General features: G+C 37.2%; 1 protein-coding gene and 1 pseudogene across 1 annotated transcript; one reads left to right on the top strand and one right to left on the bottom strand.

The window, feature by feature from the left end:
- Positions 1-5,281: 5,281 nt before the first annotated feature.
- On the bottom strand, positions 5,282-11,848 carry LOC123948588 (olfactory receptor 5M3-like). The gene is made up of 2 exons (XM_046015795.1): positions 11,840-11,848; positions 5,282-6,247 (listed from the first exon to the last, which is right to left on the bottom strand). The coding sequence occupies exon 2, from the start codon at positions 6,242-6,244 to the stop codon at positions 5,282-5,284; it is 963 nt and encodes a 320-aa protein (XP_045871751.1). The 5' UTR covers positions 6,245-6,247; positions 11,840-11,848.
- Positions 11,849-12,002: 154 nt separating this feature from the next.
- LOC123948587 lies at positions 12,003-17,451 on the top strand (annotated as a pseudogene).
- Positions 17,452-18,468: the final 1,017 nt, after the last annotated feature.

Here is an 18,468-nt window from a genome sequence, read left to right as displayed (position 1 = left end):
CGTGAATTCTATAAATGTGATGGAGTGGGTGTTATGACCTCCATCAATTCCCAAATCATATGCAGAAAAAGTGGATGAAGAACATGGATTCCTCTATTTCTTCGGAAAACACAAACTGAAAAAAAATTTTTAAAGATTTTATTTATTATTTATTTGATAGACAGAGATCACAAGTAGGCAGAGAGAGAGAAGAAGGGAAGCAAGCTTCCTGCTGAGCAGAGAGCCTGGCGTGGGGTTCGATCCCAGGACCCTGGGAACATGACCTGAGTCAAAGGCAGAGGCTTTAACCCACTGAGCCACCCAGGTGCCCCCACAAACTGAAAATTTTAACTTTACCTTTTGTCTCTCTCCTTCCTCCAAGTTAGGATGTTTTTTCTGGATGTTCTAATTAACTCCATTTTCACATTTACTGTTTACTTCCGAATTCCTTCTTCCTTGTCTAGTATGTATGTATATAATTGATAATTGTGTAATATTAACTATCATAACCTGAATAGAATGCTTAACAATGATAACCTAGAAAGAAATATGATTGGGAACATGTATCAGTCAACAAGCTTTCAGGTAAGTTGTAAATTATATAGAGAAATGTGTGCAAGACCTTTGGAGCTGGGTAGTGTAAAGGGCATAAGTGTTCCATAAACTGATCTTTGCTGATTCAACACAATATTAATTTTAAAAAAAGAAAAAACTTGATGAACAAAACTACTACTTCCCATTCTGCCTAACCTGAGGGGCCGTGGGCCACCTAACACCTGGCAGCAACCAAATTGTGGACATGAACACAAACTGGTGCGGTCTGTTTGCCTTGTCAATGCACAGTGCCTTCCAGTAAAGAAGGAAACCACTTATTTGGCATCAGCTTTTCCCATCGTTTCTTCCATTTATTACGTTCCAGCCACATGGCTTTCCTTCTGTGTCTTCAACATGCCAAGCTTCATCCCGAAACTTTGTACTTGTTAGTGATTCTCCAGGTTACAGTTCCCAACAATCAGTATATTTGTCTTCTGGTCCAAGAGGCTGGGATTCAAAGTGTCACCTTTTCCAAGGGTTCTTTCCCAGCCCCTGAAATGACATATCAGCACAACCCTCACTTCTGAAGCTGCAAGTCACTGTCTTCCACATTGCCTTGCTTTACCTTCTCCATTGTACTTACAATTGCCTGAAATATTTTATTATCTGTTTGTGTGCATCCTTGGTATCGAAATACCCCCATGTCTAAAACATAATGAAGCATGTTTCCTGCCTTGTGTATTCCTGAGACTCTAGTTTGTAGCATTTTTCCCAGGAATCAACATAGGTTGGATGAATGAGACATTTTACACCAAGATTAGCAATCACTATCTCCAGATAACAGTTCTCTAAAACACCTAGAGAGCAACCACTTCAGAATTCACCACAAGGACAGAAAGTTTCCAGGGAGATGTGTAAATTATAGGTCACCTATTGGTCTGTCTCTGTAAGAGGTATTTCTTAGTTCTGTGGAAGTTTGGCAAGAAATAATTTTAAAAAGCAAAAGTAAAAACAACCAGTAACTCTGAAAATCAAACAATTGTGCCAGAAGAAGGTTACATTCATAATATTACTCACAGTGTTGGTAATTAGTATCCATAATGTTCATAGTGTCACTCACATTATTCTTAAGGTACTACTAGTGATATATTTAGAGTTATTTTAACCACATGTATCAATTAAAGAAAAACTTCAAGTGAGACTGTATTAGAAAGAAGAGGAGAAAGAACTGGTGGTTCTTGGGTAGGAATGCAGGGATTGGAAGATGAAGTTTTATACTTTAACTTTAGGAAATAGATGCCAACCAATCATGCGCATATTTGAAAATCAATAAAAACACACATAAGCCTATAATTTAAAGTGAATTAATGCCCAAAGACAGAAAGAAGTTTTTTGTCTATGAGGAGATAGGGAGGGGAGAAGTGAGACAGAAGCATGTATAAGCCTGTAGCACTATTTGACATTTTAAACAACGTATATGATTTACATTAATAATTTTAAATAATTACAATAAGATATTTTAACTGAAAACATGCACATATGTAAATACAGAAAAAAAAAACTAAAAACAAAATCTCAAATTTGATTTTTTAGAGGTTGTGGTATTTAATTTCCATTATATGCATTCATGTGTTCGAATTTTGTATAGTTACTGTAGTATCAGTGAGAAGACGGTACTCCCTGCCATGGAAAAAAAGTAACTCAACATACGATAATAGCTTGTAAGACAGAGGGCACTTCTCATCCATTCCACATTTCTAGTGTAAGTTGGTGGAGGGAGCTTTTCCACATGTCCTCACTCAAGAACCCATCCTTACATCTTAAATTTTAAATATTGCTGGTCACCAGAACAAGGGAAAAAAAAAACCCTGAAGGGTTTTCTCATGAACAATTAAATGCTCAGCTTGGAAGTGATATGTATGAATTCTAATCTAACTCATTGTCTAGAAATACTTCCACCTAAACCCAAAAGAGGAGAAATATAATGCCATCATATGCCCAAATGGCAAAGAAATTAAAATAACTAGTGAGCAAAATGAATGACAAGTAAAGTCATGTAAATTCTTTTATTATTTTTAAATTTTATTTTTTCAGTGTTCCAAAATTCATTGTTCATGTACCACACCGAGTGCTCCATGCGATACGTGCCCTCCTTAATACCCACCACCAAGCTCACCCAACACTCCACACCCCTTCCCTCCAAAACCCTCAGTTTGTTTCTCAGAGTCCACAGTCTTTCATGGTTAGTCATGTAAAGTTTTAAAATGAAATTTTGCTTCTCATGTTTAGATCTTTAAAAAATTATTAAAAGTTTTAAAAATGCAATGTTCCCCTTTGATGTACCATATTTCTCATTTCATCTCAATTCCATCCTATAACTTAGGGAAAAGGCCAGTAGTTTCTTTTTGCTTGAACAGCTAGAGTTGGCTTCGGTTGCTTGAAAGAAAAAAAAAAATTCAGACTCTTAATACTATCTAAAATGTCCATGTTTATTTTTCTATATATGGAAGTCATCTACATTCCTTAAGAAAGTCCCACAAGGGGCGCCTGGGTGGCTCAGTGGGTTAAGCCTCTGCTTTTGGCTGGGGGTCATGATTCCAGGGTCCTGGGATCGAGCCCCATGTTGGGCTCTCTGCTCAGTGGGGAGCCTGCTTTCCCCTCTCTCTCTGCCTGCTGCTCTGCCTCCTTGTGATCTCTTTCTCTCTCTCTCTGTCAAATAAATAAAAAATTTAAAAAAAAAAAAAAGAAAGAAAGTCCCACAAAAAACTACTCTTTGAAGATGAATGCTGAGGAACAGAATGCCATAGGATCGCTTTGGGGGTGAAATCAGTTAATATTTATAAAGCACAGACATCAGTGTGTCTTATACGCCAAGCTCTGACTCAAGTGTTTTATAAATACTAATTCGTTTAACCATTACACAACCCCATTGCATTTGGTCCTTGTCATTATGGATAATGGGAATTTTCTCGTTTGGTATATAGGATAATATTATACACAGTCCCATTTCTGATTTAAAAAATCAAAACAAAACAAAAACAAAACCAAAATGTGCTGTGTAGTCAACTGGTTGAGTTCATATTCTAGCCTTAGCACTTTGATGTAACTAAACTGGGAATATTTCTTAATATTTTGGAGTTTAAGTTTTTTCTACTGCAAACGGGATTTCATAAATGGGCAGGACTATTTCAAAGATTACATGAAATAAAGTATGTTCTATGCATAGCACTGTGAATAATCCGTATCAAGCCCTCCATAAATGTTAACTCTCTGTCATGTGAAGTGACAAATTCTAGAGAATATTGTATTCTGATTCCCTTACCTTCTAGGCTCATTACTTGATCAGTTTTATAAATAACAGTACTGGAAGTCCTCAATGTTTGCACCTTACTGGTAATAGACATTTTTCATTCCAGGTAGTTATAAATCATAAATTCAATTTTGATAATGAATACGATTGCCCAAATAAGTAACAGTTTTCATGGTTATACACAATCCCAGAATAAAGAAACTTACTTAGCTACAGGGGAAGAACTACCTTTACAAAGAATATCAGTGACTCTTCTGGTGACTAATGCAGTCAGAATTTGTTTGTTCACTCCATTTCCCTAAGAGATTGCAAAAATAGTTAAAGAGGAGGCAATTACCTTGTTAGATCTATTTTTGTTTTCACTGAATGAGTCCTCTGGAGAAATACAACTGGCACAGTGAACATTAAACATTGGAGCTCACCACTGTATAGGGTTTTCCTCCTTTATGTTCAGGCTCAGTATTTTCCTTCATACATTTGAAAGTCTTTCCAGTAACATTGACGTCTTCCAGGGACGCTTCCAGGATGCTGATTGCATCCTGTTTCCCAGGTTGATTTTCAACTTAATCCAATTTTCTGAGACAGTTTCTTCTACAGCACTGTTCCAACTTTGGGTCACAATTCTATTACCGTGTTACTTTGCATTGGGGACTCAATCATGTTTCTCTGAAATCCATATGTCAAAGTCCTGACTCCCCCTACTTTAGAATGTGACTATATTTGGAGGTAAGGTCTTTAAAGAGAAAATCAAAGTACAATGAAGTCCTAGAACTAGGTCTCAATTCACGATAACTGGATTGCTTATAAGAAGAAGAGAGTACGAAGACATGCACAGAGTGAGGACCATGACAAGCACAGGGAGATAACTTCCACAAACCAAAAGGGAGTCCTCAAAAAACCAGCATTGCTAGCACTTTGACCTTTGACTTCTAGCCTCCAGAACTGTGAAGATTGAATTTCTGATGTTTAAGCCCCCCAGTCTGTGGTATTTGCTCTAGCAAACTTCTATAGTCTGTAATGGAGATACACAGATTGTTTTGATAATGGAATGAACTGAGACCCACATTTTTGTATCATCATTCTAGAAAACTAAGCGAACTATGCCATTTTTTCTGTTCCAATTCAATCTCCAAATATGTAAATTAGTAAGTTTTTCCCAATCTCATTCATCCCATTTTTTTGTAATAAGAAACACAAATTTTTTTCATTCTAGCTAAGTATTTGAACAATTTCAATTAGTGTACTTGTGAACACTGGTTCCAACAACCTTTTAAATGAATTAATTTAAGTTTTAATTAATCCTCACTACTTACTTCAACAGAGATGGATCTACCTCCTTTTTTTCTCCCATTTTGAGACTTTATCTCTTTTTTTTTTATTTTTAATGCACAAAACACCTCTTGTAAAAAGTCTTTAAGTGCTACATTGGATCACCTTCTGTTAATAAATGCTTATGAATCACACAGACAATATTAACAGAATTTTATTTTGTTTTGTTAAACATGTTCTCCTGATCACTTTACTCATGGCTCCTTTCACACTCTTGTTCCTCAGACTGTAGATCATGGGATTCAGCATGGGGATCACTGTGGTGTAAAACACAGCCCCCATTTTCGCCTGCTCCAAGGACTCATCTGTGGGTGGCCTGAGATACATGAACATGAGAGTCCCATAAAATATGATGACCGCTGTCAAGTGGGAGCCACAGGTGGAAAAGGCCTTCCGCCTCGCTCCCGCTGAGTGCATCCGTAGAATGGCAATGAGAATGAACAGATAAGAAATGGTCACCACCGTCAGAGAATATGTCACATTGATACCTCCTAGAATGGTCATCGTATATTCTTTTACTAGAGTCCCAGCGCACGCCATTTTGATGAGAGGTGGGTCTGCACAGTAGAAGTGGTTGATCTCAATATTCCCACAAAAGGACAAGCCATATGTCCACAGGGTTGCGGCCAGACTAGTCAGAAAGCCATATACGTAAGGGAAAGAAATCAGTCGCATACAGACCGCCCTAGACATTTTGCTGCCATACAGCAGAGGTTTCCCAATTGCCATGTACCTATCAAAGGCCATCACAGCAAGAATGAAAACTTCTACATGGACGAGGGCAATGAAGAAGAAACACTGTACCAAACAACCGGCATAAGAAATAGTTTTTGTTTCTGATAACAGATTTTCTAACATTTTGGGGGTCACATTGGAAGAAAACCACACATCCACAAATGACAAATGACTGAGGAAAAAGTACATGGGGCTGTTAAGCTGTGGACTGACCTTAATTAACATGATCATGCCAATATTACCCACTATGGTGACCACATAGACCATGAGAAAAATGACGAAGAAGACGACTTGCCATTCCTGACGACTGGTTAGTCCCAAAAGAATAAACTCTGTCACATAGGTGAAATTCAGCATTTTCTCTTCTCTAAATCAACATTGGTTAGAAATCTCAGTGGTAACTAAAAGGAAATAAAGTTTAAAAGGAGGTGTTGTTTATTTATTAATGTATCTCTTTATCCATGCCACTTCCTTCCTTCCTTCCTTTCTTTTTCTTTCTTTCTCTCTCTCTTTTTCTTTCTTTCTTTTCTTTCTTTCTTTCTTTCTTTCAAGATTTTATTTTTCAGAGAGAGAGGGAGAGAGAGAGAGCATAAGCTGGGAGAGCAGCAGACACAGAGAGAAGTACAAGCCCCTGCTAAGCAAGGCGCCTGATGCGGAATTTGATCCCAGGACCCTGGGATCATGATCTGAGCCCAAGGCAAACACTTAATGGACTGAGCCACCCTGGCATCTCAATCCCTTTTTTCTATTTTTATTCACTCCCTATTAGTACACTTTTCTTTTCCTTATAGTAAATCTTTTCTGAGGACTTGCTATGTAGCAGGCTCTTTGAAAGTTACTGAGATGTCCTAAATATGTAACGGTTATACTGAATACTGTGACTGGAACGTACTAATACTAAATATTGTGCTTAGCCCAACTTCCAAGACTACTTCCTAAGTATCTGTTGTTTCCAATACTGGCATGTGTGGTACTTTCATATTTTAATGTATTCATCAAGGGTTATAATTCTTTTTTTTAAACCAATGTAAAAATAATTTTTTACCTCATCACTTTTTCATTATAGGCATATGCTTCATGATTAGGGAGGAAGTCACTTACACCAGCCCTAAGTGTTAGAGAAAACATTATTTTTAATCTAATCTCGTGCTTGTACCCATTTAAATTGATGAGGGACAAATGGATCACGTTGGTCATCAAAGGCAGGTATAAAGGGACAAACTACTTATACACATTCATAGATTCATACATATTCCCTGGATGTGGAGTCTTTGGCATTTCTAACATATAATTATAATTTACTATATATTATTGACTACTATGTTCTGGAGATTCAAACATACATAAAACAAAGGTATTAATGTCACCACTTATAGTAGAATTTTGCAAACAAACTTTCTACAACCATAATATCTTTTTACAGAGTTAGAGGGGAGTCAAAAAGTAGGGAATGATTCACTCTACTTTGGGGATCCAGTGGAGTTCTGGGAAAGTCTCTTGGGTATTCTGCAAACTTATTTTCAATTTATTTAGCTTCAGATTTCTATTTAACAAAGGTATAGGTTTGTCATAGAAACCTTTTCCCCGGCAAAAAACGCACCAATTATTTTCCTGAAAACACACTACCACCTTGCATGATGTTAATAGGTATTATGGAGAAAAATCCACTATTGCTCATTTGTCCAATAATGAGAATTCTTCATATCCTATCAGTCTCCTGGAGATACACGATCTGCCTATAAAGTTAAACTATGAAAAGTTCTGTTGGAAAGACTTCTGTTATACCAATGAGGGTAGCATTTACTTAGCTTGAAAATGAGAAAGATGAAGAGAGAAAATGAGAGAGAGAGAGATTCCATCAGCATCAACGAACATTCAGGTTCTGTAGAATGCAGAGTGTACTTCTGTTCAACAGGAATCCTGAGGTAGCTTTTCAATGGGGCAATGAATTTGTTGGATATGGTGTTGTATTGTGCTCTTCGATGGCTAAATGTCATTTCTAGGGCCAGTGATTTTTTTTCCAATACCCTTGTTTTAATCCCCAGCATTACACTTTGCTTAAGACAGTTTGATGGACCCTATCCATTGTTATCACTGGGTAGTGACCAGAAAAGATAAGAACAGGCAGGAATATACATTTCTGGCCATAATGAAAACAGGCTCTTATCCACAAAAGTAACTTCCACTCACCCCACTTAGAAAGAAAAATTTTCTACCAACAGAAGTAGACTAGATTGAGATTATATGACTCCAGAGTCTCAGGAAAATTCCTGAAAACTTAAGACATTATGGAATGGCTTAAACATTTTAAAGAAAAATAGTAGTTCAAGTTGTCTCAAATTGGATAAATTGCTTTGGAATATATTTTTGGATAGGGAGAAAAATCTGTCACAGACTTAATAAGTCTATCTCTAAAATCCTTTGTTTTATGATACACAGAATGTCAGCCTTTCCATGTAACATCTGTGTCTTTCCCTATCTACTCCTAGCCGTAGGGCCTCATGCAACATTTATGGGACTCATTCTCCCCAAGAGAGTTTTCCAGTGGTCAGCTTGACATGATCATTTAGGTTGAAGCATACATAGATATACAGGGATAAATTAAACTTTTAGAGTGCATGTGATCACATTAAATTATAGTTGAACATCAATCCATTATGCACAAAGCAAAGTTTCCTTTAAATTAAAGACTAAGCAAAATGTTGTGTGATGGATCACTCACTAATTCACAGTATGTGTATTAAGACATTAACCATAAGAGACTATGGGCTCTGAAAAACAACCTGAGGGTTTTGAAGGGGCGGGGGTAGGAGGTTGGGGGAACCAGGTGGTAGGTGATAGGGAGGGCACGTATTGCATGGAGCACTGGGTGTTGTGCAAAAACAATGAATACTGTTACGCTGAAAAATAAATAAATTAATTAAATAAAAGAAAATTTAAAAAAATAAAAATAAAAAAATAAACAAAAGACATTGGCCAAGGTTACCTACCTACTAATTTATTATTCTTGTCACAAAAGTTAAATTATCATTTTAAAGAAATATATTTGTGAGCCTAAGTAATAGAAGATGACATCAAATCACAGAGTAGAAAGTAGTAATATGAACATATATTTTGCTTTGGGTTGGTTATTATAAATTTTCCCAAATATACACAGTAACCGTGTGTAGCACTGACACAATTTCCATAAAGATAAACAATGCACACAAAATCATAAATCAGTTGCATTTCAACTGGAAGTTAAGTGACTATGATGGGCAGTGCTGATTCTCTCTGGACAGGGTCCGATGACCATGTTACAAACTGCTATTGTGCCTGTATCTATTTCCTGTGATTGGTGAGTCCCTCTTACCACTATTGTTTTCTGTAGAACTTCTGTGCAATTGTTCTGGCATAAACCTAATTTTAAACTAATATTAAGCATTGACGTCCACTAAAATTATGACCTGGTTTTGTAGGCTTGTGTTCCATTCCTAAAAACAATTGCTTGCATTTTGGGGGAGAAAAATCAATATCATGCAGGATGAGAGCTTTACAACATATTTCCCTTCTTTGTTGGATATATGGTCTGTAGTGTGTTGCTATGTTCTCTGGTTGTATAGGCTCTTCAAGGGTCTGAGAAGGGGAGGAAATGTGTTTTGGGTATTTACCTCAAATGTGCGGCCATATTATTGTGACCTGCTTGTTCTCATCTACGGTCCACAGGAACAGGAGCAAAAAAACAAAACAAAACAAAAGAAAACAATATCATATAGAACAGATCACAGATATAGATAGATATAGATAGATGATATAGATATAGATATAGATATAGATATAGATATAGATATAGATATAGATATAGATTTGGGTTTACATCAAGCTCAACAAGTATATATGTATATATGCCCAACAAGCCCAACAAGTATATAAGTATATATGTATATATATATACTTGTTTATATGTATAAAACTTTTGGAACAGATGAAATTGTTCAACAAGAAGTAGTTGGATCTTGAAAGTTGGACAGGTTCATACACAAGAGAAATTAATGCAAATATGTTTTAGACACCCTTGTAAGTGACAGAGGAAATACAAAGATGAGGAGAGGTTCTAATCAGAGAAGTGATCACAAGCACATCAACAGATTAGACTGATCTCTGAATCAACAGGATATGCCTGTGGCTTCCTGTGCTTTTCACCCTTGCTCATTTTTCAAAGGTTAGCAATAGAAGAATTCTTACTTGGAAATTCAGAGCTGTTCCCATAGTATCAAGAATTATGCAGCACAATGAAATGGTATAAAAGACAGTTGTAAATGGACTTTGCAAAAGCTACATATGTGAACAGCTGAGAGGTGGTTCGCCCACTGATAGAGAGCAATGGTGACATCAAGGAGAGGGGAGTAGTTAGACCTGATCTTCGCCAAACTGTGGAAAGAACCAAGACGCCCTTCAACTGACGAATGGATAAGGAAGATGTGGTCCATACACACGATGGAGTATTATGCCTCCATCAGAAAGGATAAATACCCAACTTTTGTAGCAACATGGAAGGGACTGGAAGAGATTATGCTGAGTGAAATAAGTCAAGCAGAGAGAGTCAAGTATCATATGGTCTCACTTATTTGTGGAGCATAACAAAGAACACAGAGGACATGGGGAGATGGAGAGGAGAGGGAGTTGAGGGAAACTGGAAGGGGAGATGAACCATGAGAGACTATGGACTCTGAAAAACAACCTAAGGGTTTTGAAGGGGCAGGGGGTGGGAGGTTAGGGGAGCCAGGTGGTGGGTATTATGGAGGACACGTATTGCATGGAGCACTGGGTGTGATGCAAAAACAATGAATACTGTTACACTGAAAAGAAATTAAAAAAAAAAAAAAAAGAATGAGGTCTGGAAAAAAGTAGAGGATTGGGAGACCTCATTAGCACTTAGAGGGCTTTCTTCACCATCTAAAGGTGAAAATACACACAGAGACTTCCCATGGTGTATCACTCTGTATTTCAAAATAAATTACCAATAAATACAGATTTTTCCCCCAAGACCAGGCGTGAGAAAATATCCAATATTCCAGTTAAAGAATTCTGTTTCTGTTGTCAGACTTGTGTTGAATTTTGGCTCCATGATGTAAGAACTTGAAATGGTTTTATACTTGTTTTCTTTGTCTTTCATTTCTCTATGCCTTAATATGATGCAACAGTAACAATAATACTGATTTCATTGTTTAATTATAAGTTTGAAAAGACTTATTACATATTTGCACATAATAAATACACAGGGCACAATTATTACTAAATACACTCCTGGAAATTATAGCCTCCATTAGTAGTTGTAATAATCAAATAATCATATTTCTATAGAAAATCTCTATTGGGGCTCTTGGGCAGCTCAAATTGTTGAGCAATCGACTCTCATTTTGGCTTAGGTCATGATGTCACAGATCAAGCTCTGCATTGGGCTCTGTGCTCAGAAGGGAGCTGGTTTGAGATTGTATCCCTCTATCCCTTGTCTCTCTCTCTCTCTCTCTCTCTCTTTCTCTCCACCCCTCAAATAAATAAATCCTTAAAAAAAAGAAGTAAAAAATCTCTTTGTCTCTCTGTGTTTATTTCCTCCATCCTTCCCATACCTCTGTCTCTGCTACATGCACAAATACACACCTTCCCACACAGATAACATGTATGGTATAGTTAATGTTAATTATGAAGAATAAGAGAAGATAAATCCCAGATACAAATTTAATCTGACAGATCCAGACGGATATATTTTTATACCAACCTGAGAATGAACAGAAATAGTCCCAGTAAGAATGGAGAAGTGAAAAGCAAATGCTACATAAGAGATGATAAGCTTTGTATACCTGGAACCTGGAAAAGAGAACCTGGAAGTCCACAAGAGAATTTTCCCTTAAATGTTTGCTTTGTAAAGCAAAACAAAGAAGAACCAATTAAGAAGCTTTGCCTACAAGTGACCCTAGGGGCTAGTAGCCCTCTAGAGGAAGAGTCCACTATTGAGTTTTGTTTTTTAATACCAGATTTGCACAATTTGGTTTTCCCCAAACTCAAGTTATTTTGCATGTGTCCTGGGATCCAAGAACACAGTTTGCTTTAGGTTTGCATCAAGCCCAACTGGGTGATGGTGTCACTCAATCCGCACAGGGCAGTCTTGTGTTCTGCAGTCCTCGGTCTGTGCCACTGGGCTTTTCCATTGAAAGATGAAACAAGTAGCATCATTGCCTACAATGAAGACTATAGCATATCAGAGCAAGAAAATGTATCTGCTTCGCATCCTTCATTTTACAAGTAAGAACATAAGAAATTTAATAGTAACAACAATAAAGCATATATTACATTCACACATGCTACCTTAACTTAATTTTCACAACGATCTCTTGAGGTCATCATTATGATATCTATTTCACAGACAAGAGACTTAGAGCTTAGAGAGTTTCAGTGACTTGCTCAAGGTCATACTTCTAATGAATCAGGAACTAGATTCCTGATTCCAGACTTCGATTCCAGAGTTTGTACAGCTACTCGTCTCATCCTATTACCCAAAAGTAACAATTAAAGTGAGTTTTCATTATTCTAGTTATAGTTCTGTCTAAATCACAAAGATTATTTAGCACAATTATCTATCTATGTGGGTCATGAAAACTTACTTTCTTTAAAACATTTCCTTAAGGGTCCCTCAGGAAACTTAATAATCTCCTCCCCTGTATTTGTATACCATGTAATTCATATTGCTTATGCTAAGACCTATTATGCCCTATCTCATAGTCCATTAATTTTCTCATTGTCCTGGGCTCCAGCAGCAATGGCTTCCAATCTGTCTCTGAAACATTCCTTGAATGCTTGCATTGTAAGCCCTTTTCACTAGTTGTTTCTTGTACCTAGAGAACTACCTGCCCCCAAACCTGCATGGTTAATATCTAGACCATCTTCATGACATTTTTGCTTACTATCACCTTCTTTCTTAATAAAATTTACCCTCATTCTCATGCCTAAACAGAGACCACCCCTGTGTTCCTTTTTCCTACAATATTTTTTTCTCAGATTTTGCCATGTGATCACTTAACATACTATATGATTCCCTTGCATATTATGATAATCATTTATGTATATCTCACACCATTAGAATATAACCTCATGAGACCAAGGATTCGTTTTCTGTTGGTAACTGAAATTGGTAACAAATATTAAAACAGTGCCTGGTGTATAATAAACACTAATCCAATACTTACTAGATGAATGAGTGAATGGGTTAATTGAATAGCAGTATAAAATGCTAAGAAATAGAGCAAAAGAAACAATTTTATGTGTAATATTATTGGCATTTTACAATTGGGAGAACAGAGATTATTAAATAAATACTGGTTTCTAAAGTTTTATGAAAATTCATTTTCCATTTTGGATTCACAGCATACACAAAAATAAATTCTGAGTGGTTCAGAGCAAATGTAGAGGCACGTGAGTTGCTCAATCAGTTGAGATTCCAACTTTTGGTTTCAGTTCAGGTCATGATCTCGGGATTCTGGGATTCAGCCCCACACTGGACCTCTCACTCAATGCAGAGTCTGCTTGTCCCCCTCTCTTTGCTTCTCCTCTCTGTCTTTCTCTCTCTCATAAATAAATAAAATCTTTAAATCAATCAATTAATTAAGTGTAAATATGTTAAATATGTAGGCATCACATGAACTTTGGTATAAATGGTTATGAACTCTGTTCATACTAGCTAATATAGTACTAATAGGCGTGAAAATCTCTGGAGTCTATGTGGCTTAGCATAGTAGACATTGATTTCTTATTCATATAACAGGCTGATGCACATGTTACTGGGAGACCTTCCTTCCAGGGGTTGAATGAGGTGGAACTTTTTCCTGTGACTCCACACCATCCCCTGGGCCTCATAGAGTTTTGTTTGCAACTGGTGAACAAACAAAAATAAAAGGTTAATAGACAGTGACTCATGAGAGACTGTTATGGTGAGGCTTGGGCATGTAATACTCACTTCCACCTGCACACCCTGAGACAGACCTCAGACACTTGGCCACTGAATCTGTAAGGACAGCTGAGAAACACATCTAGTTTTTTTATTTTGTTTTATGTTTCACTAAAAGAGAAGAGAAGACTGGATTTGGGGGCACATTTGACAAAGGATCTCTTTATGACAACCCTGATGAAGAAACTCACAAGACAGCATTTAGCTGATCCGACTACATACTTATTTAAAATATAAGTATATTTTATTTTTTAAATATTTTTATTTAAATTCCATTAGCTTAGGTATCTAGTATACAACAATTCATTAGTTGAATATAACACCCAGTGCTCATCATATCAGATGCCCTCTTTAATTCCCATCTTCCAGTTACCACATCCCCCGACACACCTCTCTTTTCACAACCCTCAGTTTGTTTTCCAGAGTCAAATCTCATATGGTATGCCTCCCTCAATGACTTCTTCCCACTCAGTTTTCCCACCCTTCCCCTATTATCCTCTGCACTATTCCTTATGTTCCACATATGAGTGAAACCATATGATAATTGTGATTCTTTGATTGACTTATTTCACTTAGCATAATACCCTCCAGTTCTATCCATGTCAATGTAAATGGTCGATATTGATCCTTTTTGATGGGTAATATTCTATTGTATATTTGAAACTCATCTTCTATATCCATTCATCCTTTGAAGATTATCTCTTCCCTCTCCTTCTGCCCCTCCCTGACACCTTCTCATAAAAAAAAAAATCCAAATGGAGAAATTTTGTTATTGCTATCTCCTGAAACAAAAAGATCTTTTAACACCAGCCCCACATTTTAAAATGTGCATACATTTTATTTATTCACTAGATTTATGGAGTTTTGAAGGTCTATAATATAATAAAAATTTACTCAAAGCCATAGCAAAGAAAAGCTGTTTTATAACCAGAAAGTTCAATGTTCCTTTATAAACCTTGCAAATTGAACTGTTTATCATAAAAATGACTTAATACAACTGTATAAAATTGTTTACCATAAACAAATTATCCTTATCCCAAAAAAGCAAAATCTTTTAAAGCATCACATTGATTTAATATTTTTAAAATTTTGAAAATCAACTTAATCGAGAATTGAATCATTGCCAGCATTTGTCCACATTGCAAACAAATCTAATAAGAATAAATTCAAGCATCACCACCTCTTTCAAGCATCTCCTCTACTTTCAGAAAGTCCTTCTCCCTTGGATCTTGAAGCATTAAGAAATTCTATGGCAATTTCTTTCTTCCTTTCTTTCTGCCTTAGAACTTTGAATAAAATAAGAACGACGAAATACTAAGTGAGGGCCTACCATACTCTTCTATGAGTATTTAAGCTTAAAGTAATGCCATGTCTAAAACATACCAAAAGCTAAGGACATTTTTTAAAGGGTTGAAGAGGAAGTTATTTTTAGTTGTTGACTATATGAAATTAAGATGACTAGCCATCTGTATTCTGGGTACCATCTAGGACCTTCTAATACTCTAGTTTAAATATTTTGAGCTCATTTACTGGCAGTACTATTCTAGTTATGTTTTATTTCTTTATGAAACCTGTTTATGTTCTCAGCCTACTCATCCAAACACTCTTAAACACCTTTTACAAATTCATTGATGTATTGGGTGATTAATAAACCATATGTGTAATATGTAATGAGAACATTTTTAACTGCTTCTTTTTCACTTATGGTAAATGGGATCAAAGCATAGAAGAAAAAGATAAATGCTATTAGGAAGAGAGGAGTGTTATCAGTGAGCAAGTAAAGCCATATGAGCTGAGTCTCCACTTCCAAGAAGATCTTAAATTTTAGTAGCTGTTTAATAACCAATTTGGACAGGTGAACAAAATGAGATTTGAACTGCTGACAATAAGGACATCCCATTATGTCTGTGACCAGCTCAGTCTGTGGTGGAATATGTGTAGGAAATCAAATATCATCCAGTCTTCCCAGGAATATCCTGGTTTTGCATCCTGGGAAACACCTCAGTCTTAGGCAAACCGAGATAATTGCTTCGCCTTGGAAATGTCTGGGCCCATAGTGAACCAGCCAGCATCTTACAGACATCTTCAGAGCGCTGTTTTTAACAAGGCATAGGACTGTAGAAAAATCTTATGCAGAGTGAAATTGTTCTCCCAGCTTGTCTCCAGGTTCACTCCAAACATCAAGCATGTAGAAGGAAGGGGGCAGTAAAGGAGTAGTGGGTTTTAAGCAGTATAGGGTCATTTCTTAATGTCTTCAGAGCAAGGGGGCTTGTCAGTCATTGTGCTTACACATACTGCTGGTTTGAGCACAGATGGTAGAATTTGTAAAAGTTCCATTCCATGACTCTGCAAATGCATATGGGGCAACAAAGAGGAAAGAAGGAGACAGACAGTGGATAAAGTGAGAGAAATGGAAAATGATACTTTTTACTAAAAGACAGAATGTCTTTAATGGAGAAAACAGAAGCATAATTATCTGACTATCACACAGTGATAGAGAAATCACATTGGTTTTTGGGTCAATGGTGCATATTTCCACCACTGAATGATTGCAGATCCTGGACTAGGCATCAGGACACAGGTGCCAACCACAACTCACATGCATTGCTGCAACAAAGATTCTAATTCCACTTCCTGATAACCCTTTCCAAGAATGTTCTCTTCCTCTGCAGAATTACAAGGACAACCTAGAGGGCCAACACTTCAGACTGACTCCATAAAAACACACAGACTGTCCTTGTGCATGAACCTACCTGGGCAGGGACCTACTTGTACATGAAGGAAAAATGTTCTCAGAAACATCTCATCTGTCATCATCGAAGGATAAATCAGTAGGATTTATAAGGGTTGGATCTCCCATGATGGGGCTTTCTCACTGGAGAGTGTAGACAGAGACCTGTAGAGATCATTAAAAAGCTACACATTTATTGACAAATACTGCGTGCAGCAACTCAAGGAGTTTGATGGGAAAAGTCTGGTCTCAGTTACCAAGGAGGACCTGGAGCTGCCTGAGGATGAAGAGGAGAAGAAGAAAATGGAGGAGAGCAAGGCCAAGTTCGAGGACCTCTGCAAACTCATGAAAGAAATCTTGGATAAGAAAGTTGAGAAGGTGACCATCTCTAAGAGGCTAGTGTCTTCACCCTGCTGCATTGTGACTAGCACCTATGACTGGACGGCCAACATGGAGCAGATCATGAAAGCCCAGGCCATTAAGGACAACTCCACAATGGGCTATATGATGGCCAAGAAGCACCTGGAGATCAACCCTGACAACCCCATTGTGGAGACGCTGTGGCAGAAGGCAGAGGCGGACAAGAATGACAAGGCTGTCAAGGACCTGGTGGTGCTGCTGTTTGAAACAGCTCAGCTCTCTCTGGCTTCTCACTTGAGGATCCCAGACTCACTCCAACCGCATCTACCACATGGTCAGGCTAGGCCTGGGCATTGATGAAGATGAAGTGACAACAGAGGAACCCAGTGCTGCTGTTCCTAATGAGATCCCCCTGCCTTGAGGGTGATGAGGATGCCTCTCACATGGAAGAAGTAGATTAGTTCTACCTGCAGACCTTGAGCCCTCTCTATAGTGTCCGCAGGGCTCCCCAGCAGCCTGGAGTGGCCCTGTTCCCCTGGTTCCCTCTGCTGATGTCTAGTGTTTTTTGTTGTTGTTGTTTTGATTTTTTTTCTTGCTCCTGTCTTTGAGGCAGGAAAGAAGGCCCTCAAGCCCTATCCCTTCTGATATTTGACGAGGGTTTTGGATGTGTATTGTGTTTTTTTCTGTTTATTTTGTTCCGAGATTAAAGTATGCAAAATAAAGAAGATACAGTTTTATACCAAAAAAAAAAAAAAAAAGAAAAGAAAAAAAGAAAGAAAGGATACACATTGCATCGTCTATAATGGGAAATGAATCTCAAGAGCAAAATGACTCTCAGAGGAATTACAATTTAAAAAAAAATAAAATAAGGTGCTTGGGTGGCTCAGTCAGTTAAGTGTCTCCCTTCCCAGGGTCCTGAAATCAAGTCCTGTGTTGGCCTCCCTGTTTGAGGAGAGCCTGTTTCTCCCTCTCCTCCCAGCTCAGTGCTCTCTCTTGCTATCTCTTTCTCTAGTAAATAAATAAAATCTTAAAAAAATAAAAGGTATAGAAGAACTTGATATTTTACTTTATTCTTTTCTTAAAATGTTTTGTCTGTATCCTGTTTATTATGTTACCTTTGCTGGGGGGGGGGTCTTAGTTTCCCGTGATAATAATCATGGGTCACAACATATATTTCAAGCAAACTGTACTACCTAAGTACAATTCTATATATTAATATAGAAAGTTCCTTCCATTTTTCAGTAAGAAAGTGTTGTAAAAAAAATGAGATAATAAGGAGGATACATGTCATATGTCATACTGACATGTCATTGATGAGCCCCAAATGGGCTTCTTCTTCTCTAAAATTATTAGTACACTTCCCTAACACCCAACTGAATTCCCAGATAATGGCTGATTTTTCTTTATTGTTTAACACTGTAAAAAAAGATTCAAATTCCTTGATAAATTGTTTTTATTAATAGGAGAGGAGAAAAATTAGCATAATTTAATCATGCAAGACATATGGTT

Source organism: Meles meles, chromosome 8 (assembly GCF_922984935.1).
Source record: "Meles meles chromosome 8, mMelMel3.1 paternal haplotype, whole genome shotgun sequence".
Lineage (NCBI taxonomy): Eukaryota > Metazoa > Chordata > Mammalia > Carnivora > Mustelidae > Meles > Meles meles.
The sequence above is the reverse complement of the archived record's forward strand: the minus strand, read 5'-3'. Positions and strand labels throughout refer to the sequence as shown.